The sequence below is a fragment of the Haliotis rufescens genome, unplaced genomic scaffold, assembly GCF_023055435.1.
Source record: "Haliotis rufescens isolate VD_foot unplaced genomic scaffold, xgHalRufe1.0.p SCAF_1, whole genome shotgun sequence".
Taxonomy (NCBI): Eukaryota; Metazoa; Mollusca; class Gastropoda; order Lepetellida; family Haliotidae; genus Haliotis; species Haliotis rufescens.
This window is the reverse complement of record NW_025963779.1, coordinates 41,709,065-41,734,848: the sequence shown is the minus strand read 5'-3', so window position 1 is coordinate 41,734,848 and position 25,784 is coordinate 41,709,065. Positions and strand designations below refer to the sequence as shown.

Below are 25,784 nucleotides of genomic sequence, written 5' to 3'. Positions count from 1 at the left end.
TCTCCCAGAAACTCCCTGCGAGAACGTCACACGTCCTCGTGGGGACGAGGGCTACGATCTCTAACTGTAGAAGTACTACGATCCCAATCGTAGTTATCGTCCCAATCGTAATCCCGACGACCACGAAGGCAATGAACATCCTCGTGTCGTTTACTGTCTCTCAACGAGGCACTCGACCTGTCGACCCGTCTGAGTTCACTGTCGTCCCGCACGACGTCCCTATCGTCGTTGGTAGAATGAGATACGGACCGACTGTGCACCGTAGTCCCCTCATGGTCCTCGTCACCACCCGGTCCCGTCGTAACGGGGGTGGCTGAGTGACGCTCTCGATCAACCGATTGGCAAAGATCAGTCGTGCAGGTAGTATAATCAGCAGGGGAATGGTGTCTTGTCGAAACAGAAGTTGACTGAGGCAGGTCTTTATCAACTGATTTCTTGGGTGTGGCCGACTCGCCCACCCCAAGGGCCGGATGTGGAGGGTGCAGAGTCCAGGGATCAACCCGATGACCTTCACTGCTTGTAGCGCTGGTCAGCAGCTCGCTTCGCTAACGAGCTACTTGTGAGGATCTACTTTAGACAGTTTTCTTTTACACGAGGCACAAATGCCCGACATGTTGCAACGTGTATAATCAAGTCAAACAGTGAAACACGTGTTTAACACAAACAATGGATTACCTTAGTTTAGTGTTTCCTTGGTCAGTTGAACATACAAAACTAAGTTCGTTGGTTCCTTGGTCAGTTGAACATACAAACCTTAGTTTGGTGTTTCCTTGGTCAGTTGAACATACAAACCTTAGTTCAGTGTTTCCTTGGTCAGTTGAACAAACAAACCTTAGTTTGGTGTTTCCTTGGTCAGCTCAACATACAAACCTTAGTTTGGTGTTTCCTTGGTCAGTTGAACATACAAACCTTAGTTCAGTGTTTCCTTGGTCAGTTGAACAAACAAACCTTAGTTTGGTGTTTCCTTGGTCAGCTCAACATACAAACCTTAGTTTGGTGTTTCCTTGGTCAGTTGAACATACAAAACTAAGGTCGGTGTTGCCTTGGTCAGGTGAACATACAAACCTTAGTTTGGTGTTTCCTTGGTCAGTTGAACATACAAAACTAAGTTCGGTGGTTCCTTGGTCAGTTGAACATACAAACCTTAGTTCAGTATTTCCTTGGTCAGTTGAACATACAAACCTTAGTTATGTGTTTCCTTGGTCAGTTGAACAAACAAACCTTAGTTTAGTGTTTCCTTGGTCAGTTGAACATACAAAACTAAGTTCGGTGGTTCTTTGGTCAGTTGAACATACAAACCTTAGTTCAGTGTTTCCTTGGTAGGCTGAACTTACAAACCTTAGTTTGGTGTTTCCTTGGTCAATTGAACATACAAAACTAAGTACAGTGTTTCCTTGGTCAGTTGAACAAACAAACCTTAGTTTAGTGTTTCCTTGGTCAGCTGAACATACAAACCTTAGTTTGGTGTTTCCTTGGTCAGTTGAACATACAAAACTAAGGTCGGTGTTGCCTTGGTCAGGTGAACATACAAACCTTAGTTTGTTGTTTCCTTGTTCAGCTGAAAATACAAACCTTAGTTTGGTTTTTCCTTGGTCAGCTGAACATACAAACCTTAGTTTGGTGTTTCCTTGGTCAGCTGAACATACAAACCTTAGTTTAGTGTTTCCTTGGTCAGTTGAACATAGAAAACTAAGTTCGTTGGTTCCTTGGTCAGTTGAACATACAAACCTTAGTTCGGTGGTTCCTTGGTCAGTTGAACATACAAACCTTAGTTTGGTGTTTTCTTGGTCAGTTGAACATACAAAACTAAGTTCGGTGGTTCCTTCGTCAGTTGAACATACAAACCTTAGACCAGTGGTTCCTTCGTCAGTTGATCAAACAAACCTTAGTTTAGTGTTTCTTTGGTCAGTTGAACATACAAAACTAAGTTCGGTGGTTCTTTGGTCAGTTGAACAAACAAACCTTAGTTTAGTGTTTCCTTGGTCAGCTGAACATACAAACCTTAGTTTGGTGTTTCCTTGGTCAGTTGAAAGTACAAAACTAAGTTCGGTGTTGCCTTGGTCAGTTGAACATACAAACCTTAGTTCAGTATTTCCTTGGTCATTTGAACATACAAACCTTAGTTCAGTGTTTCCTTGGTCAGTTGAACATACAAAACTAAGTTCGGTGTTTCCTTGGTCAGTTGAACATACAAACCTTAAATTGGTGTTTCCTTGAGTAGTATAGGTAATGGGGGTTCTGGACCACTTCCACTGGAGCCGGATTCATATACCTATACTGCTACTACAGGTGGCATTTTTTATGCCAAAATGATTATGCGATTCAATGATAGTCATGAGATCAAGTTAAATTGGCTCTAGCTTACCAATACCTGGGGCCAATCATTGCTTTAGATGAGCCTAAATGGTAATAAAAATATTCTTCATTATTTTTATTGATAAAGCGATATTCAACATTTTTATTAAGTTCTTCGTTCATTTTACTAGGAGACCAGACTCTTCTTGTAAATTGATAAGAAACAATTGATAACCGTATTTGGTTGGTTTGACATCACTGATATAATAAAAACCTTGTGGTAATTCTCTCCATTTAATAGCCTTTTCGATTGTTGTGTTGTAATTCTCCATTCTTATATATGTATGTAAGCATTTGTCTAAATGTGATCAAACGATAGTAAGCAATCTATTTTTAATCTCCAACAAGTTCTTTGGTTTTGGCAGGGAATAATTGACACGCTTGTAGCCTCCCCTGTTCTATGAACTTTTTTTTCTCGTCTTCGATAATACCACTGGTCTTATGAGATTTTGATCGAATTTCCTGCTTCATTGCATTGTATTTGGTGAGTTCTGACAACACTAAACGAAACTCATCCCTGGATATCTTACAATCGACCATTGCTGTTGAAATATGATCCTCAATGCTGTTCAACTTTGCTTCGGCGAGTATCCGAATACTATCGCGTTTTAATTTCTTTCTTTTGTAATCTACGAGAAATGAATTTTATCGCTATTCCTGCCAGTCCCGAGACTCCAGCGGCTATTTCCATGCCGAGCACGATAGGCGCGGCGATTATAGTTGATAGTAAACCGACACCCGCTACACCGAGTCCCATGCCAGCTGCTACAAGCGCGGTGTCAACTCCTATACAATCCAAGTCTAAACTCTCTATCCTTCTCTATTCGATGTTTTATGTCGCTTATTTGATGTAATCGAAATCCATCAACAGTTTCCATCTTTTCAATTGCTTCATCGAGCGCTGGATATAAACTCATAGTGTATATTACGGTCATATAATAGTCTTTAATTGGTCTTGCTTAAATGTTTTGAGAGTATACATCAACCTTATCAAATGTATATTATACGGCAAGAATATCTTAGTAAGAGAAATACTACCACTTTTAATAATTTGGACCCCCTCGAGGGTTGCAACGGGCGATGCTCCGATATGAATAATACTGCAACGTTGACGTTGGTGTTTCTTAAGCCATTTAATTGATAGACCTGGTAATATTTCGAAGGCATCTACCGGTACATCTCCGAACAAGACTTCAATAATAAGTGTAGAAGTATTAGGTATTGCACTCAGGTTAACTTTAATATCATCGAATTCAGTAACCAAATTTAAACTAACATTTTTTAAGGCCGGACGACTATATAACATATGACCTGGGTCTTCTGGCTGAAAAGTGACAACACACTTTTTCGTTTTGATGGGATATAAGCCGCGAGTACGATGCCACTATTTATTATCTTAGTTAAATTATGTCCCTTACCTATCATCGCATAAGGTGGGGTAATGACGATATTCAGTAGCCACTCGATGTTTGCTTCGACCATAGTCCATTTATTATGGTCCTTGCGAATAATATTGTACGAAGTGTTTTTAAGGAATCTACTAACGTCGACATCGCTTAAATCTTCTAGATTACCCGTGAATGTGACTTCTTTCCGCTTGTATACATTATCGTGTAAGTGTAAAGCGTATAACTTACCATTGGTACCGAGTTTATCGAATCCTTCTGTGTCTCCGAGATCGGAAAGCGCAATTGTATTACATTGTCTGAGCGTTCCAGGGCCTGATGCATCAACCATTATTTTTAATATGGAGTGTTACACTTAAGTATCCTATATGTACAGGTTGGTGTTTTACATCTAATACAGAAATTTTGAGGTCTGAAATAATACCACCCTTTAATTTTTTATATTGTAATGACAGGAAAGATTCCATTCTGCCACTATTGTATTTTTCATCTTTAACTGGAACACATCTGAGCAAAGTTGAAGGACTTTCTTGTTGAATATTATCCGTCGTACTGATCTGATCAAGATGGATGCCCAACTCTTTATAGGGAACTAAATCGGGTAATGCATATACAGTCACTGTTTTGTTGGGTGGTAATACTACTGACTGTCCAACTCCAAGTGTAATTGCTAAGTTCTCGTCAATAATTATACCTGTTTCTCCAGTGTATATTTTCACTTCCCAATTCGACTCATTTTGTGTGATACTAATTCCATTAGGCTTTAAAATTTCATCATTGAGTGAGCATACGCTGTATAATAATGTATTTTTCCATACCCCTGTTTTCACCTGGTATAATCATCTTATTATTATCTTTTGCAGCATTTATATTGGTCCACCGTGGGTAATACGTTACATCGCATAGAGCTACTTCGAGTTGTCCATCCGAGTTATCGATAGTATGAAGCAGTTCAATAGACTGACCATTTGTTATTCCCGGGAGTGTAACATACATATTAAATATACAATGATACTATATCATAACTTAAATATGAAATCAAGACACATTACTAATCAATCGATTATAGTAACTGCCTCTGGTGCTGAGTTTACCGTTAAATTCCACGATATCTTTGAAAAATACAGTTTCATGGCAACTAACGATACAATGGTGGACGATTGGTTTAACCGTCCGATGCAATTTTGGCAGAATCAGTTAAACTTTGCCGTATGGTGTGCCACAACGGGATGTAGCGTATCTGTTAATGCCCCAGGATTTAAACTATATAAGTCTGTTATATTATTTCACGTGTACTATCAGATTAGACGTATACTTAAAGAAATTAGTGCTCCATTACCGCTGGATCCAGCATGGAATCACGCAAATAATCATTACCGTATATCGCTGTGTATAAGGCGACCCCACGTATAAGACGACCCCCCTGTACACGCCTTAAAATCAACCCAAAATCCTATACTCCGTGTATAAGGCGACCTGGATTGAAACACATCACAAGTCTGACTGATATAGAAGATTTAACGTGCGCTTTCCGACTGTAGCGTATTTCGCACACGGACATCACAAGTGCGCACACAAACCTTATATATGCAATAAAAATATGTTTATCTTGCGTTGTTGTTGTTTTCTACAATGATAGGTCGCGTGTGTAACTCCAGCACACGTCGCCATTTTGTGTTTACACGGTACGACACCAAATTGGTGCCCGTAAAATAAAATTCATTTATGAAGTAATAACATATAAGAGACAATGGTGAGTAATTTAATCGCCAATTTACTATGTTGTAACTAACTAGGCTTATGTTTGCTTCACATTCAGCGTGTTTATTCCACAATCACTTGTACACACCGTCTCCAACACTTGTTAATACAACTGTAAAAACAGCGGGAATTGATTTCAGCTTCACCGGTTATCACATGTTAGGTCACATGTGCAATATGCAAATGCTTACCGGTACTTCCGGCTCTCTACTCACGGATGTTGATTGTTTTACCGTGTCAGGTGGTTTGACAATTCTGCATCGAGGCGAGGGTCATTTCAACTTTATTTGCAGAAATTATTAAACTTTATTCAAGGAAAAGAGATACAAATCATGTTTATGTATAGTTATTGGAACAGTTATTTAGGACGAAATGCGAAGTTTTATTGTCAAATGCTAGGCTGGCTATCGGACGCCGGTTGACATCGCCAGTGGAAAAAAATGTGAGATCTTCGACTCCGTGTATAAGACGACCCCCCTTCTTAGCCCCCTCATTTTAGGTACGAAAAACTCGCCTTATACACAGCGATATACGGTATAATAAGAGGGCCTTCGAACGTATTTGTAATGAATTTAATGTTTCTACGAGTAAAGATTGGCATATTAAAGGACCTAGCCATGGTCTAGGTATTCCGTACAATGGACAAAGAACTATTAAAGATAAAAGCGATTATTTAATTAAAGAGGGTGTGATCCCTTCAGGCTTTGCTCTCTCGAGTAAACAGTTTAGAGCAGATCGTATGAACTTTGAGAGTGGCATTCCTTATATTATAACAAAGTTTGTGCATCCAAACGATACAACAGACGCTTGGAATGAATTTCTTAATGATAAAACGGAAAATAATTTTACTAACCCAGGATTTGTAAGATTTAATGAATCGATAAGAACTTATGTATGGGCAATTCTCGGTGCACAATCGCAAACATGAACGTCCATTATCGGTACTGGGACAGCGTTCGATGCGCAAAAACAGTTTATCGCAAACGTGGAGGACGCCATTAATTCACCAGTTGACATACCATCGTCTATAAAGCGTTTTCAAGATGTATTACAGTACGCTCAATCCAAAGTGGACTAAGTTTATGCGCCGGGACTATACATGTCTCCGAGTAATATGGAACTTAAGATCGGTCAAGTGATAGGCTATAATAATAAAATTGTTATCGCTACCGATCAACAAAAACAAGGTATAAATTCAGATATTAACGTCGAATTAATAACGCAAACAATCACGGGCGAAAAGGGAATAGTCAAGCCACAAACACCAACTATCGCTCAACCATCTACTGACGCACAAGTGCCACCGCATATTGAGGCTAAAAATCAACAACATATCGATGAAAAAACCGCGCTTGTAGTGGGTGGAGTCGCGGCTGGTTTACTCATGATTTGGTTAGCGAACTGATTTGGATAAATAGTTCTTAGCGGATACGTACAACAGCCCTGCAATTGCTACGATCAGTGCCCACAAGTTTTGACTAAGCCAAGTGGTGGTCTTACCTAATAAATTCAATAGCCAGGAAACAACACTCCCTTTTATACCGGGAAGTGCGGCCGCGGCTTTTTCAGCGAGCTTTCCCAGTGCTGAACCTAATGCTTTTAAATGCTTTTATACCATCCGACGTAGGCGGTGATCCGCCACCACCTGTACCACCACCTGTGCCACCGGTTAACGCGAGAGTCAAAGTCGATATAATAAATCCCAACGCGGTTAAAATACTCGCAATTGTTATTCCCTGTTCTCTGAACAATGTTTTAATTTTATCGGCCAGTGTAGTGTCATCGTTGAGGACTTGATCGATAGTTTCTCGAATTCGACTGATATGCGAACGAAGTGCCTTTCTATTACTGGAAGCTGCTTCGAGGCGGGCCGATCTTTCGTCTTCTAAGTTACGCAATCTTTCCGCTACGCGGCGTCTACTGAACTCATTGCCCGCCTGTTCAAGTTTTGTTTTCTCGTAATCTATATGCTTGTCAATTTCGGATTTCTTGGCCATATTATTCATGAGTTCTCCCCGCATTGTTCGCATTGCCTTGTCAAGACCTCGTAATTCCCTAATACTAAACTCCGAGGAGGGTACCTGTAACGTGGAATTATCGTAATAGGTATCTAAGATTTCTCCGAGTCCGTTCGAGGCCACCATCGAGGAAGCCTCCAAATTATCTGGGTTACTGAGTTCTTCCCGCACAGTCCTAAGAACCTTAGTAGTCTTCGCGGAAAGTTGTGAGTAGTCCACAAAACCTAATTTATCACGAACAGTGCTCATACTGTGTTTACCGGCTATCGTAGACAAGGCTAGGGGCTTACGAGTACGAGAATGCATAAGATCAATATCCGGAGCGCCACGCAGTCGCAATATTCCTTTACTATCTATCTCAAACTTTGAATAGTCACGACCAATAGGGGTATCTGTAAAGGTATCGTAATAATCATCAACGGCTGGTTTCAAAAGTTTATCATTTACGGTTGGGTTCAAAAGTTCATCGTTAAGATTCATAAAGCTGGTTTCATCAGTATCTTCGATTGGATTCTGGTTATCAAAGTCATCAAAGGTATCTAGATCAAAATCAGTCATTTTTATTTTAAACATAGGGTACATGTTTTCAATATAACAATGTCTTCGCAATACGGCTGAAGTTAAACCCACAACGTAGACTTCGAGATCCATTAGGGGTCAAAGCAATTCGTCAGTCTGTAACTATAACTAATAACCCTAGTACCATCGATCAGAATCAAACGCTTCTGGTTTGCTTTCCTAATCTCGGCGCACACGATGTGTTAGTTCCGGGAACTGTCCGACTAGCATTTACGATTATTTTGACTTCTACCGACGTTAACAGGGAGCCCGTTCAGAACATAAGTCGTGCTATCGTTAAGAAAATCGCGATTAAAATTAGCAGTAATGAGGTTTTGTGTATCGACGATAGCGATGTATACTATTGCTACATGGATTTCTGGAGAACGGATAAAGAGCGGGAAAACTTACAGTACCAAGGTATTTGTAATAAGAACACATTGAAACTGCGCGTGGGCGCTGAAAATGGTGTTGATACCAACAAAGAAGATAAGGCCGTTGCCGACGCATTAGGTAACAGATTCTATATTCCCCTAGACTTTGAATTACTAGATTCCCACATGCCCTTTTATCAAGCATCCCTAGGCGATAGGTTAGAATACGAACTCACTTTTAATGACTACGGTAGAGTAATCAGAACCGTTGGTGAAGATGCTAGCTATTCCACTGACAATATCTCGCTGGAGTACGATATGATAACGGATCCCGAATCAGCCAGACAAATTCGTAACCATTATACCGGAAGTTTAGCCATTTTGTACGATCGCGTGCTTCGACATCGAAAGATCACGAGGGACAGAAAAGATACGATGTGGAATATCAATCTAAACGTTCCCACGAGGTCGCTGAAGGGTATTTTAATGTTGTTCGAGGACCCCTCCGATGCATTTAAAAGAAATACCGAGAAGTTCTACAATCCCAAGATTACAAAAGTAGAATTGACTATCGAGGGCGTTCCTAATCAACTATATAGCCAAGGAATGCTAGCGTATCACCAGTGGGATGAGATTAAAAAACTTCCTTCTATAAAACGTTCTCCGGAAGTTAACGCGGTCGTGAAAGATCTGTCTCTCGGGAGTGTATCGATGGGTGAATACCTCACAACGAAGTACGCGCTATGGCTCGACATGCGAACCACGGACGATGACCAACTACACGGCAGTGGGAGGAGAATAGAAAATGCTAGCGAGGGTGTCACCATACAGATAATGAAGCTCCAGGAATCGGCTGGTAAATTAAACATATATTTGTACGTGATTATGGATGTGCAACTTAATATACAGAATGGGAGATTCGTGCAAGCAATCTATTAATAATCTTTTACCTAAAGATCCGCACTGCGCTATCATATGCGGGCAAACGGGCTGTGGAAAAACAGCTTTTATTCTAGATAATTTACAAAGTCATTATCGGGACGTTTTCGATCATATTATTATTCTGTGCCCGACTATAAGCGTTAATAAAACATACTTATCGAGAGATTGGGTAATGAATGACGACGGGGTACACAGAGTCGATCCGGGCGATCGTTTACAAGACTGTTTACGAGTATGTCACGAAAGATACAAAGGAGAATCAACCCTTTTCGTAATAGACGATTGTAGCGCGAGTAAAGAACTCACAAAAAAGAAAGATATGCTTTCGTATTTAGCATTCTCCGGTCGGCATACTCAACATAGCGTTTGGGTACTTACTCAAAAATATAACTCTGTCCTGAAAGATCTCAGAGAGCAGACCAAATGGGTAGCACTCTTTCATTGCAAAGACCGAGATTGATTCGAGGAATGTTTACGCGAAAATGATGTTATTTATACCAAGCCCGAACGAGATAAAGTCAGAAAACTGTTAGCGGCAACGAAGCACTGTAAACTCGTATTAAAAACCGATCAATCAGCTGCTTGTGCAGTTGCTTAGCAAAATGTAGCAAAAATGTAGCAAATTGTAGCAAAATGTAGCAAAATATAGCAAAATGTAGCAAATTGAACATTAGCGGTTAATATGACATAAAATGTGGTTCGAAATCATCATTCTTTCGCAACAGTTCATTATTACGGGTTGTATTACATTATGGAATGCGACGAACTCATCGAACAAATGCTCAAAGAATCTGAGCCTGATCAACATGTAGATCAAAATGTAGATAAATCTTTAGATAAACATAGAGAAAGACTCGCGGCTTTGGTAGCCGGTGGAAAATGTTCCCAATATTTTGGGGAAAATTATACCATCGAAAAAATTGATAACATGACCGACGAAGAAATTAAAAAATTGTACGCTCGTTACGAGTCTAGACTGGGGGCTACCATGACTAAAACAATAGGGTCTTCTATATTACAACTGTACACAGTCGTAGCTAGTACGTTTCTCCCCATCCCGGCAGAACATCGCATGTATTTATGCGAATCTCTCGAGAAAGACCCATTCATCGAACACGCTATAAGCTCAGTGAGCTGTGAGTTTTATCATAGATACGGAATGTTTTTAACTGCGTTCACCACAGCTTTAATATCGGCTAGGTATTGTCAATTTAAACATACGTGCCCACTTAATAATAATGGAGACTCAACAGGTGACACCACAACAGATTGTGAACGAGGAAATAACTGCACAACCACAACAGATTGCGGAACAACGAGTGAATGAGGAACCACCACCAGTGAATGAGAAAATACAACATGTGAATGAGAAAATACTAAAACCCAGAGTGACAAAGAATCCTTTGAAAATAGCAGCTGGGAGGAAGGGAGGACTGGCGCGCAAAGCGAAATTAATAAATAATTCAAATATTAATCCGATTAAAACATGGGCACTAGTAGGAGTTGCTGGTATAGCGGCTGTATGGTTCTTTTATAATACCGGAGAAGAGAAAACGTCACCCCCAATACAACAACAAGTTCAATTAGAGGTTAGCCCGCATATAATGCTATAATAAGCATGACTACTCCAGTTACAGACGGTAAAATGTTGGTAAACGCGACGTATCATTCAGCGGTGGTCACCGGCTTGGCCATTGGCTATGCCCGTATGGCTAAAATGATTACTAAAGCCACACCTCCCAAGCTAGATTTTAATAGTTATGATATAGGTATGATGGTTCTGGATATTGGATTAGCAATGGCAACGAAGGATATGCTCATCAAACAAGGGCTTATCCCGGAAGACATAATGAAGTAATTAATTAAACATTTGAATATATTATATTCATATAAACCATGGCAACAATTGTGATGATGGTCGGTGGAGCTATTGTTAATGCTCTAGCTTTTTCGGGGAGTAATTTTTTTATTTTCTAGTATGACGGAATCAAACGCTAAAGAAGTTGAAGAGGAACGTAAACGACATAACAATGCTTTAGAACAACTCCAAGCAGCCCAGTCACAATATACGCGGCAGAGAATGAAGAGATTAGATTTTATTCATAAAGAAATGCTTAAGGAAGGACATTCAATTCAAACGTTTAAGGATGTCGAATCTGCCATGCACGAATACTACCTCGTTTATGGAAAAAAATCGACCCAATACCGAGACAAACAATGGGTCAGTTTTATACACCGTTAGAGGCTCAGAAAAACCGCGAGGTCACATTTGTGATTATGGGATTATCAGCTGTTGCAATTGTCAGCTATACAATTACGCATAAGTCAGAGTGACAGCTGTGGCTACACATAAACCCATGACCTAGTTAGCTAATCTATAAATAGCCTAATCAATATCTCAATAGTGTAGATTTGATTTGCATTTAGACAAATGATATGATAGATGTATAACCATGAATAATTGCATATTTACACTCATGGGTAAGACGACTCTATGTAACCGACGCTGTGTTGAAATTTACTGCGGCATACACAATTATTACATCAGGCACTGAAACATAAACTATACGTGTTCTGTATGCGGGATAGGGGTCAAAGGTCGTTATTGTTTATGTAAGAAACACGGTGCTGATAGGGTCAGGAACCAGATTATTTATGCTAGGAAGAGAGATTACATCAATGAGAGGAATAGGTTGGGGAGAATACGTATTTAAATACATGAAAACAACCAATTAGACATTTGTCTCATTTTGCATATACCATTCAACCACAATGGTTTTTGTCAGAGAGTTGAAGGCTATGGCAAAGCAAAGTGGCCTACGTGGATATTCTCAAATGAGAAAAGCTGAATTGATTGATTTAATCGGTTTGGAATACAACAAACCCCAGACAGTTAGAGAACTCAAAGCTCAAGCGAGAAACAGTGGGCTGAGAGGTTATTCTCGAATGAGAATAGCTGAATTGATCGCTTTACTAGATAATAATGATGATGATAATGTTGATATTGTTATGATGTTGAGAATAAACAACAAGAATTAATATTTGTACCCATATCCTCCGACGTTGGTAAATATCTAAGAGGTTGGAAGATGGATATTAATTCCAACATGGATGTTAACGATATTAAGCCCATTATATCGAGTAAAATTAACGAGGAGTTAGGTGATTTACATAGTATAAAATACCAGCTGACGATTAAAATGTTATTGAGTAAAAGTAACACAGATGATAGCACCGAATATACCGAACCATATTTCCGAAGCAATCAAGAAGTTATAACCGAATCCGATACTATAAACACATCATTAGATACATCAATTCAGAGGATACAGGAAACTTTAGAATGCTGGACTAATAAAGGTTCGGGTTGGGGTGTGGATAAAATCGATAGTTTATATTTAGATATAGCAAATTATATGCCCTTCAAAGGTGGTTCTTATATAGATTTACCCCCATATTATAAGAAGAAAAAAGCCATAATTAATGTAAAAAATAAATCTGATGACTGTTTAAGAATGATGATAAGATCTGCATTGTTCCCTGTAGACAAGCATCCGGATAGACCTTCTAGCTATCCCCAAAACGATGGACTCAACTTCGATGGTATAGACGAACCTACACCAATATCACAAATTGATAAGGTGGAAAAGCAAAATAATTTAGCTATAAATGTTTTCGGACATTCTAAAGGAATTGTTGTACACAGGATAAGCTATGCTCCGGAACATATCCCCAGAATCTATTCATTTCTGATCGAAAAAGATGGTAAATATCATTATACGTGGATAAAGAGTTTAAACAGGCTATTATACGATCAAACAAAACATAAGGAAAAGAAATATTTCTGCGAAAGATGCCTACATGGGTACAGCAGACAAGATCTATTAGAAGCGCATAAAGAAGACTGTAGAGGTGTTGGACAGAATGCTATCAGGATCGATATGCCTAAAGAGGGAAAAAATATATTAAAATTTGAACATTATTGTAATCAAATGCCAGTACCGTACGTAATTTACGCCGACTTCGAAGCGCTTATCAAACCCATAGAAAATACCAACCATAATAATCAAGATAGTAGTTTTACGTACAAAACTCAAGAACATATTCCTTGTGGGTTTGGATATATCGTTGTAAGGTATGATGGGAAAACAAACCCGCCCGTGATTTACAGAGGTCCCGATGCAGCGGGAAAGTTCCTAGAATATCTACAAAATGAAGAGAGAATAATCAGGGAAAAATTATCGTGTAAGAAACCCATGTGTATGAGGAGGGATGATTGGAGGGCCTATAAGAAGTCAACGAGTTGTCATGTTTGTAATAAACCCCTGGATGGGGATTCCGTAAGAGATCATTGTCACGTCACGGGTAATTATCGGGGGGCCGCTCATAACGAGTGTAACTTGAAACTAAAAATGAATTCTCAAACAATACCCATCCCCGTTGTGTTTCATAACCTTAGGGGATACGATTCACATCTCATTATGCAAGCTATCTCAAAAACCGACGGCAGTTTAACGTGCATTCCTAATAATATGGAAAAATACATATCGTTCTCGTTGACTAAACCTATACATTATAGGGACAAGGATGGGAAATCTAGAATAAAGCAAAGTAATGGGCTTAGATTCATAGACTCCGTACAGTTTCTGTTATCTTCCCTGGACAATTTAGCTAATGCGAACAATCCCGATGACTTTGCAATAACAAATCAATATACCGATAAGATAACTCGTCACTTGTTGCTGAGAAAAGGTGTATATCCTTACGAATATATGGATGATTGGTCTAGATTCGAAGAAACCGAATTACCACCCCTCGAATCATTCTATAGTAACTTAACAGAATCTAGAATAACAGATGCAGATTATGAACACGCTCTGACGGTCTGGGATAAATTAGGTTGTAAGAATTTAGGCGATTATCACGATCTGTACTTAAAAACCGATGTGCTGTTACTCGCCATTATATTCGAGATATTTAGAAAGACATGTTTAAAACAATACGGCTTGGACCCGGCATGGTACTATTCCAGTCCTGGACTATCGTGGGATGCATTGTTGAAGAAAAACTCACTCACAGATTACGATATGCACTTGTTTATTGAGAAAGGATTAAGAGGTGGTATATTGATGGCAGCGAAAAGGTATTCTAAGGCTAATAATAAATTAGTGGAAGGATACGATCCGAGTAAACCCAATACACACATATTATATCTCGACGCCAAAAATTTGTACGGATGGGCTATGAGTCAACCTTTACCCACAGGTGGTTTTGAGTAGTTTGATGATATCCATAATATCAATGTGAATGATATCAATAATAATGATGCGAATAAAGGGTACATACTAGAAGTTGACTTGGAATATCCAACTTCGTTACATAAAGACCATAACAGTTATCCGCTAGCTCCCGAAAGATTAATGGTTAATAAGGATTGGATGTCGGAATATCAACACTCCTTGATGGGTAATAGTAGGTTAGCTAATGTAGAAAAACTCGTACCAAATTTGATGGATAAGACAAAATATATAGTTCACTACAGAAATCTCCAGTTGTATCTATCGTTAGGTATGAAACTTAAGAAAATACACAGAGTTCTAAAGTTTGATTAAAGCCCTTGGATGGAGCCCTATATAAGGTTGAACACAGATTTAAGAAAGATAGCTACCAGCGATTTTGAAAAGAATCTGTATAAGCTCATGAATAACTCAGTATTTGGTAAAACTATGGAGAATCTAAGGAAGCGTGTTGATGTTGAATTAGTCAGATCTAATGAGGAAGAAAGACTCAGGAAACTTATAGCCAGTCCGGCTTTTAACACAAGCAAGATATTCGATAACGACTTAGCCGCGTTGCATATGCAGAAGAGTAATATAAAATTCAACAGACCGGTGTACGTTGGTATGAGTATTCTGGACTTGTCAAAACACTTAATGTATGACTTTTATTACAATGAACTTAAGAAGCAATACGGCGATAGATGCGAGGTGTTATATACCGACACAGATTCTTTGTTGATGGAAATACAAACCGAGGATGTGTATAAAGATATGGCAGAAAAAATAGATATGTACGACACGAGCGATTACCCAAAAGATAATCCACTGCACAGCGTAGTAAATAAAAAGGTGTTAGGTAAGATAAAGGATGAATGTGCTGGGACTCCTATAGCGGAGTATGTCGGATTAAGACCTAAGATGTATTCTATAAAGAAGTCCGATAATGGGGAGATAAGAAAAGCTAAGGGTGTTAAGAAGTATGTTGTAAAAAAGCATATCAAACACGAACAGTATAAAGATTCATTATTCAACGGTAGGACGTTCAAACACGAGATGAACTCTTTAAGAAGTTACGATCATAGGATATATGGATTAAGAATGAACAAGACATCATTATCCCCCTTAGATACAAAGAGATGGATTGATAATGATGGTGTAACTACCTATGCTTATGGTTATGGTGGTAATACCGTACCGTCAGGAACTATGAACAACTCTTCTCGTACAAATGCCCTACCTGGTCCATCTTTAAGATAATAAAGAATAGGTTCTCCTTCTTTCGTAACCAATCTACTAATGTTATACGTCTTAAGGGACCATATGGGATCGGTTGCGCGACGTAGGCCTCCTTCGAGTTCACCGGGCTGGTATAAATATCTTACGCTTACTCTATCCGGAAGTTTTCGTTCTTTGCCTCTCCTCGGTGCTGAAGATTCGGAAGTCACGGATTTCATTTTAATAGCATCGGATGGTTTCTTCCCTATTAATCTCGTTACTTCATTATTCAGCGCTGATACAACGGCTGATAATCGTGTCACCCATTCGGTTGATCTCAATCGCTCGGATTTCATTTCGATCCCATGCTGATAGCCAAACAAACGTTCCGCTAATGTCCTGTTAAATCTTTCGACGATAGCTTGACTGCGGTGGGCCTCTCTTTCACCACGCCTGATTTTGACATTGTGCTTTGTTAACAGTTTTGTTATCGATCCCATAATCTCGCGACCGGGATCTACTTGAAATAGCTTAGGCCATTTTAGTGGTCCGCGTTTATATATGCGACTCAGTGCATTAGCTACTTCTGTTGAATCTTTCGAGGTTAATGGCTCAGCCTCTTTGTATCGACTAGCCACATCCACTACGGTTAAAGCGTATTTATATGTTTTGCGTTTTACTTATCGTGGGGAAGAAACAAGAGGTCAGCCTGATGAACTTCATTCGTTCTAAAAATATCAAACTTCTTCCTCGGTATATAACGCGGTACCGGTAAATATATTTGCCACATCGCTTGTTTCTTTAACCAATCCTTGGCCACATCTTGAGATACCTTAGCCGCGGTGGCTAATTTTTTTATTGCTCCTATACCTTTCCAATATCCTCGTGGGCTATAGTAAATTTTATCCATTATTAATTAATATTGATGTTTCGTTTAATACAACTCATGACTATTGGTGAATCGCATAATCATTTTGGCATAAAAAATGCCACCTGTAGTAGCAGTATAGGTATATGAATCCGGCTCCAGTGGAAGTGGTCCAGAACCCCCATTACCTATACTACTCCTTGGTCAGCTGAACATACAAACCTTAGTTCAGTGTTTCCTTGGTCAGCTGAACAAACAAACCTTAGTTTAGTGTTTCCTTGGTCAGCTGAACATACAAACCTTAGTTCAGTGTTTCCTTGGTCAGTTGAACATACAAACCTTAGTTCAGTGTTTCCTTGGTCAGTTGAACATACAAACCTTAGTTTGGTGTTTCCTTGGTCAGTTGAACATACAAAACTAAGTTCGGTGGTTCCTTGGTCAGTTGAACATACAAACCTTAGTTTGGTGTTTCCTTGGTCAGTTGAACATACAAACCTTAGTTCAGTGTTTCCTTGGTCAGTTGAACATACAAACCTTAGTTCAGGGTTTCCTTGGTCAGTTGAACAAACATACCTTAGTTTGGTGTTTCTAGCTGATATCTCTTTGTTTCCATATCGAGACCTCTTAATTGTATACTGAAATGAAACAAATTTTTGTTAAGAAAGGGAACAACAAGAAATCCTTGGAGATCTTGTATCTTCCTGGTGATTTAAAACTAACACTCCATAATAATGAAAGTTTTACGCTCTAAAGAATACCATGACATATATATTCTTTACAACATGCAACTGTGCACTAACAACATATGCATAAAATAAAATGGCATCTGGTTGAAAAAGATAATCTTTATTAGTCTCAAAAAGAATATCAAAGCTTTCTTTATCATAAGTCTGTTGAGAAACTATGACAAGAACATTACCTACAGATACGTGAAAGTAAGGTAAGTCTATCTGCAAAACTATAAACACTTTATCTACATAAACAGCCAGGAAATATTCACCTCGTTTCATCTGGAACAAAATGTGAAGAAAAGTGTGTACAAAAGAGATGGAGACGTACTTGGGTATCTCTGGTGTAGAAAACATGAAGCTCAGGGTTTTTCTGGATGACTTGGTTAACATTGGACTTGACCCGGTCATCTCCTACAACAATTTTATGCACCTGGTACTGCATACACAAAAACCGCATCACTGCATCGGGACAGTCAAACAGATCTTTCAGGAAACTGGAAAATCCGTATTTGCTGCAATAATAAACACAAACCATATCCATCTTAGTCATGGGATTAATTCTGTAATGTTTTGCTGTAACTCAGCAATTTCTGAAGGTATCAATGTTAATTTGATATGGAGCAAGCATGTGGTTTTTGGAATAACATGATACATTTTGGGGCATTCAGTCTCAACCATAGTGGGACCATGTTTTAACTTTGAGATATCTGGACAATCAAGATAACGAGGCATGGACATCCAGACAGATCAAGTAACAGTAATATAGATCCATAGCAATACACCTGCTTATATGAGAAATTAAGAACACACCACGTTTACTCGTATGTGATGACAAGTTGAAATGCATTTCGGAGGCAATGATCAATAACAATGGCAACAAATTAGCTAAAGTGTACATGTGCCCCAGTGGTGGGTTAGACATTGGTAGACTATGAGCGCCGTCTCATCCCGAACGTAACTGGAAACTTTGGTGTGCTTGTCTGTGATCTCTTCATTGAACAGAGAAGTTTCAATAAAGGCAAATGTGGTATCCTAAACCTTAAGAGTGGTTGGCCTTGATGAGCCTGTCATTCTTTGTATGTCCTCTTCCAAACTGTGACCTTGGTTTGCTACCTCACAAGCATGGATAGGAAACTCATCCTTCCTAAACTTGGGTGGCTTAAATGACGGCGCAAGTGTGAGCTTGGATGAAGTCTTCATCCAATGACCTGGTCATATCTGTCAGCATAGGGTCGGACTGAATCGATGTACGATGCGACCATATGGTGTCCTTTTTCTCCACCCTATTACCAGGGAAAGGCACAGATACGAGACGGTCCGCTACTCAATTGGGTACTTGCACTGAGCTGAGATGCGTATTCCATTCTACCGAGGAATCGCCATCTTCGCCATTTGAAGAGTCTGATGAATCATAAAGATGTTGACGTGTTTGCCCACATGGCGATGGGCTTCTGCTCTGGTGCGTAGTGCTACCTCTGACAGAGGCCTTGATGATCCGCCTGGTGATAGGGATTCATGCGTCGATATCATGTACGTGCAGGCGTACTAGTGCTGCCCAGCAATGAATGTGCTGTACCATGACTCACAATAGGCATACTGTAGACATTAGCTGCCGGAGTAGGCGCTAAGCCTTGTGCCATAGTTGTAACTGACGAAGGCGTCTGGTACAAAGCCTATGGCGTAGGCATGGGATACAGGTGTGCCATAGACTGCTGCCAAATGGGCTAAGTTGGGATTAAGAAGGATTCGTTGAATTGTGGAAGATCCCACTGTATATAGGACTACCAAATATAAAGTGAACAAAATCAGATGACAAGGCTCTGTAGTGACAAATTTGCCTTGGCATATTCTCAGATAAAGATACTCGACTGCCTAATGCCATGTGTTCATGCATCTGAAAGGCAAACATTCACATTTTTATGCCCCAGCACTTGTATAATTCAAACGTGCAACATTGATGTCTTTCAACTTTTGTATCAGGTGTTATGAGCACTGTGATTCGTCAGTCATTTGCCACCGGTCATGTTGGGTCCAGAAGTCATGTTTTTCGTTTTACTTCTAAGCTTGTTTTTTCCTATTGGTTGCCTCTTAAAGCAAATTTGACCAGGAAGAGTCTACATTTGAAAGCAGTGGCAAGATAGAAGGGACTGTCAACATTACAATAATCCCCAGGTCTGAGGGATTTGTATAACTTAAATGGATAGCCCAAAATAATTTAGCCACCAGAGTGTGTTTATTATGGATTCAGGATGACTATTGCCCAACTTACCAAATGAGCACAATTTATCTACTTCCTCATCTGTCAGGGCCTCAGACCTATTGGGTGAGTTGCCTTTACCATATCTCTTTAATTGTCTTTGTTTTGATGCAAGGACAGCTTTCATTTGCCTGAAAATGGTGTCAATTGAGAGGTATCTGCCATAATATAATTGAGCTTCTTTAATTGCCTATCAAAACAAGCAAGCATTCCATATAGTGTAGCAGGTTGATATTTGGTACCATATAATTCGGTGGGAAGAAATATATTGTATTTGTCGGTGATCATGTTCGATTGTGGCCATTGACATGTCTTAGAGCTAAAATGGATAGAATTATCATTAAACCGCCCGCATGTTATCAGAAATGAGTGGGCCACTGTAACTTACTGTATTTTCTTGAGTATAGTGCGCACCCATGTATAATGCGCACCCCCCTCTAGCGGGTTCAATATTTTGGAAAAAAAGAAATTTGAATATTATGCGCAGAAATTTTTTACACCGTACCCTTTCAGCGAAGTCCGGCAAACGAACGGGTGCTGAGAAACTTCGTCAGTACAAATTCGAAATTTGAGATAAAAAATCACCAGACATGTTTATTTACCGTTTAAATAGTATTTATTGTTCTGCTAGGCATTGTTTTATATTTAGGGATTAAGATTACCTTGCGTATTTTCTCGTAAACCAAGCTGGAAACAGCAATCAGCTGTACACACGTTTTCTTGGAATCGACCGGTGATTCGGTCAAGACACACCCAATGATATAACTTTATAAGATTTTTAATGCAAGGATCGGCAACAATTGTATCTGAAACTATTTTATTTATCAGGAATAATATATTCCATTATTTTCTTAATTATATGCAACCTTTACTAAACATATTTCAAATAATAATAACCCTAAGCGAAGCAGCTGACCGCTATTCCCGGGTATTATTTTTTACATGGAACATGTGTGACCAGTCACCGTCAAGGCTCATGCGCACGTGATCACGTGATCGCGAGAATTTCATGTTGACATAGAATCGTCAAACAAAAACAAATATGACTTTTAACGAGTCAAAGTATGTCATTTATGATATACAGTGGTCCCTCGACTTAACGCTCCTCGATGTACCGCTACTCCGGATGCACCGCGGGGTAAACCATGGCTCCCAAAAATGCATGAAGAATTTTCCCCTAAAAGCGCGTTAAAGCGCGTTAAAGCACGTTAACGCGCGTTAAAGCAAATATGGTTACAAATAAACTGATGAAATTTGTCGATGTATGTATCCATTTTCTGTCAACTAAAGTTTGTTCCAAGGCGTCAATAGCGGTATTCTGACCGTGCTTGCTGTTAATAACGGTGAGTTGTGCGATCTTCCGATCGCTTCACACACAATTTCGCCGAAATTAATAAAAACAATATTATAAGGAATTTTGAAAAAAATCAATGAAATAAGTTACAAACATAAGCCCAGATATACAAAAAACACTTTTTATAGCCAGACAGTGTAATTACATAATTATTTTGCATACTTCAGTATGGATTTGTTGACATGGTATTCCCGGTGTTTCGTGCTCACGGTAATGTCTTTCCATGGGGGAAAAAAACATCCAATTTCATAATTCGTGTATAATGCGCACCCCCTTCTACACAGCTGTGTTTTTAAAAAAAAAAGTGCGCACTATACTCAAGAAATTACGGTAATAATGCGCTCATATTGCTTAAAACGGGCCATTATCACATCCGTTGCTAGGTGAAGTCATAGGATAGGTGACGTCACGTTCAATAGTGACGTCATCTGGTTTGTTCTATGATGTTTCCATATTTGTAAAGGTGGGTCATTGACATTCCTGTTGATTGCAGAAAATGTTTCAAAAACGATATTGTTGTTTCTTTTTATTTGGCAACAAATTCTATCCATTTTAGCTATATTATGGCTAATGCTATTTTTCAGGGCATTATCATTTGCAGAAGCCCTCAGTCTTCGTCAGGCACTTAATTGAAGACCTTAAGCTTCTGCAAATGATAATGCCCTGAAAAATAGTGTTACCCTTATAAATTCATGTTCCAGCAAGGTTAACAGGTACTTCAAAAGATCACACTTGCAGACTTTTTATGACAGTGGCACACACCCAGCCATAACACTAATTTCAACCAGCATCATGTTGTATATTATTAGGATTACATACCTTTATGAAGTGTTTTTACAGAATCAAGTATAACAGTAAATTCCAACTTTAGTCACGTCAGTCATGTTTACAGTCGCGATCTTGGAACTTCTGACATCACGGTTGCGTATCATGTGACCTTAGGTCATCTATGATTAGTCCTGTCAAGGTTAACTTCGGAGTGGCAATTTTTACTTTGACAGTCTTGGGTTCCAGGGTTTTGTCACGGCTAAATTCTATTTTTCGCATTCCAAGAGATTTTTATGGTATAGCTTTAAATTTAAATGGCCATCATTAATACAAGGTCTGCTCTCTAAGTATTTGATCACGGATCAGTGATTATTTACCTCTGTGGACATCTGGATGACGTCTGACAGTTCCGATATTCCGACAGCAATTCCGGATTCATTCCGACAGAATATTCCAATATTCAAGCATACAAGTTACAGTTATCACAAGTTGCAAGTGATTTGTCATTCGTATAAACTATTACATTTTACAGACTATATTTAGATGTTTTGACAATCATCCATTTTCATCGCGATCCTGAAGGACCAGATTGTTTACATTATCAAGTTGCGTGATGATGCCATCACTGTCGAGGGTTTTTATCTACCGATGTTTACAGAGATCGTTCCAGAATTGACCCTATATATTTAATTCCAAGCTTTAATTAGGATTTAACTCGAGCTTACTTATATCTCATTTTGATAACTCTCAGAGGTTGGCCTCATTGTCATCCATTCTGGGTCACATGACTTCCAGAATGTATTGTTTACATTACATGGATCCAGTACCGGTTGCAGCCAAGTTCATACACTTTAAAGTTTCAAAGTTTATTGTACATTTCAATTGTTTTAACAGTTCAGATATATCAATCCTGGGATGGATACAGACAAGTACCGGATTCTAGAGCCACGATGTAGCAACAAACGCAGAGCGACTGATGTTTCCAGTACAGTTGACAGCCAGTATCGCATCTTGCGATCTCAAGGACAAGTACAAGATTTTTCAGTTCATTGAATAATTAATAAACTCGTTATTGAACTTAACCTACTTGTCGTGTGATGCTTCTGCATTTGACAAAGTTTCGACATTCGTAATTTTGTAGATCCTTGTGATATATACTCAACAACAAAAGTTCCTGTGACACCAATATTTTAGTGTATTTTTCAAACAAGTAAAGTTTGGTTTTCAATTTTGTAGTACATGTATGGAATTACAAAAATGCAACTGCTACAGAAAAGCACGCATTCCATGCAAAAGTTGACTTTTATGCAAGCCCCATGCATTTTACTACCCAAGAATGGGTATAAAAACATGTGCGCTGAAGGGATTCCATATGCTTTGTTTAGCATCATGCTGACAACAACCACTCAGAAAAACAACAAAATTACGCAATTATTCAACATTACGAAATGCCACGCCTGTCTGAAAATGAGTGTCTGCAAGCCATTGGTATGCTTGAAGCAGGATCGAGTCAACGCGATGTTGCAAGACAATTTAACGTCCACAGAAACACCATTTGGTGTTTATGGCATCTTTGGCAACAGACGAATGCAGTCAGAGACCATCCTCAGTGTGGCAGGCCACGCGTAACCAATAATCGACAAGACAACTGGATTCAAACAACATACCTACAAAATCGATTCCAGCCAGCAACAGTGACTGCAAGAAGCATCCCTGGCCTTCGACGAATATCTTCACAAACTGTACGTCGCCGCCTCAGATGTGCAGGGATTGTCGCCAGAAGACCCACCAGACGTCCCATTTTGACAGGAAACCACCGTCAAGCACATCTACAGTGGTGCAGACAGCCATGCAGTGGGGACAAATTCTATTCACTGACGAGTCTCGTTTTCACCTCAACCACAGCGATGGACGGATTAGAGTGTACCGACGTCGAGGTGAACGTTACGTCAATCATTTTGTCATGGAAGAAGATCGGTTTGGGGACGGCAGTATTATGGTATTGGGTGGGATTATGGTACGGGGAGGACCCGTTTGATAGTAATAGAGGGAAATCTCAATGGACAGCGCTACTGCGACGAGATCATCGGCCCTGTTGTTCTACTGTTTTTGCGATGTCATGGCCCAGGCATTACCTTTCAACATGACAACGCCCGGCCTCATATTGCTCGACTTTTTCAGGGCATCCCCTGATCTGTCACCAATCGAGCACATGTGGGATGAGATGGATCGGCGCCTTCAACGTCAACCACGTGTTCATCACTCCAGAAACTTCAAAACATGCTCCAGCAGATATCCCACTTGGACTTTGTGCGACGCCTGGTCCATTCCATGAGATGAAGATGTGTTGCTTGCATCACAACCAGAGGTGGACACACACGCTATTGATTTGTAAATTGACATTTTGGCATGTTCATGTTTTTTTATGAAATCATGCATTTTCTGAAGTATGTATGGCAAATTAAACCATTTGAACACAAACAGAAGTCTTTTATCGGTTGCAAACTGAAATTGCTTCAGATTTGGTAAAAAATCATAACTTTGCATTAAATCTTATTCAATGTCACAGGAACTTTTGTTGTTCAGTATATTATCGCTAAACCTCATCTCCAATCTCTGGTATTTATTTTGTCACATTGAGTGACTGGTGGCAGAATCCATTTATTTCAGTAGTTTCTCCAGAGGTAATTATTCACCAGTCTTTGGCCGTCCATTACAATATTTGTCTTTTTTTTTCTGTGTCAGCCACTTCCCAAAATCTTTCCACATTTGGCTCAACAAAATAATTCACTTAAAAGTTCAGCTAGTACTTGCAGTGTGAGGGGAGGTAAGTGTCACTGTCACTCTCTCAGTGCGAAGTGATAGTTTCTGGAACTTGTCAGATACCCTCCTCAGTTTAGACCACAAAAACATTAAAACATATTCAGTGGCTGAATGATGTTAATACTTCTTCCTTCGAAAGTCCATCAATTTTAACGAGACTGATAATGGGTATAAGAGCAACCATGTTTATATATGTAATATTTTTATTTCTAACAATCTATAACAATGTGTGTATTAGTTTAATGAACAGGTTAATAAATAAATATATTGTGTACAAATGTCTTTCATAGTTACATTTAAATGAATGAAAAAAGTAGTTCCGCCTCCATCAAAGAGGTCAAAGGCATTTAAACGACCAATGAAAAGCCTTCCATGGTTCATGACACTAGTGCAACATATGATTTTAATCTACTCATTCAACGCTTTTTTGTTTACTACAATTTTGTGTTCCTCAAAACCTACAAGGTTTAGGCCTTTACTTGATTTTACCCGGTTGGGCTTTAAATTTCTAGTCAAGTGGTACAAATCTCAATTAGATAATTATGTTCTCAGAAAACCCTGTGTAGATCTTTTTGTAAAATGTATAAATGGTTTCTGAGTTATACACATTTTTTAGCCTAAGTCCAGTTTCTTGCCAAGGAAAAAAGCCCAAACTGTTAAAAGGCATCAGATCACTACTAGACCTAACTATGTGCCAAATTTGAAGAAATATTGCACGTTTTACAATATCTGCTCCAGAAATGAGCACTAACCCCATTTTAAGTCAAAGTAAAAGTCGTTGCTATGGAAACTCAAAAAAGTTGTTTTTAAAAAAAATCCCAATCTATCAAAAGGCACCAGTTCACCATCAAGACTATCTCAGCAAGAGATCCAATTTACTTCAATTGCAATAGAGTAGTATAGGTAATGATGGTTCTGGACCACTTCAACAGGAGCCATATTTATATACCTATCCTGCTACTACAGGGGGAATTTTTTATGCAAAAACGATGATGCGGTTCAACGATCGTCATGAGTCGTATTAAAAGAAACATCAATATTAATTAATAATGAATAAAATTTACTATAGCCCACG

At 39.1% G+C, this 25,784-nt stretch overlaps 1 protein-coding gene across 1 annotated transcript in view; it reads right to left on the bottom strand.

The window, feature by feature from the left end:
- LOC124118012 (structural maintenance of chromosomes protein 5-like) overlaps nucleotides 1–25,784 on the bottom strand; it is a 232,526-nt gene that overhangs the window by 71,322 nt on the left and 135,420 nt on the right. Inside the window, exons 13-14 of the mRNA XM_046480045.2 lie at nucleotides 17,836–18,019; nucleotides 17,350–17,411 (exon numbers count right to left, since the gene is read on the bottom strand). Of these exons, the coding sequence (XP_046336001.1) occupies nucleotides 17,350–17,411; nucleotides 17,836–18,019 (246 nt within the window). The remainder of the gene's footprint in view (nucleotides 1–17,349; nucleotides 17,412–17,835; nucleotides 18,020–25,784) is intronic.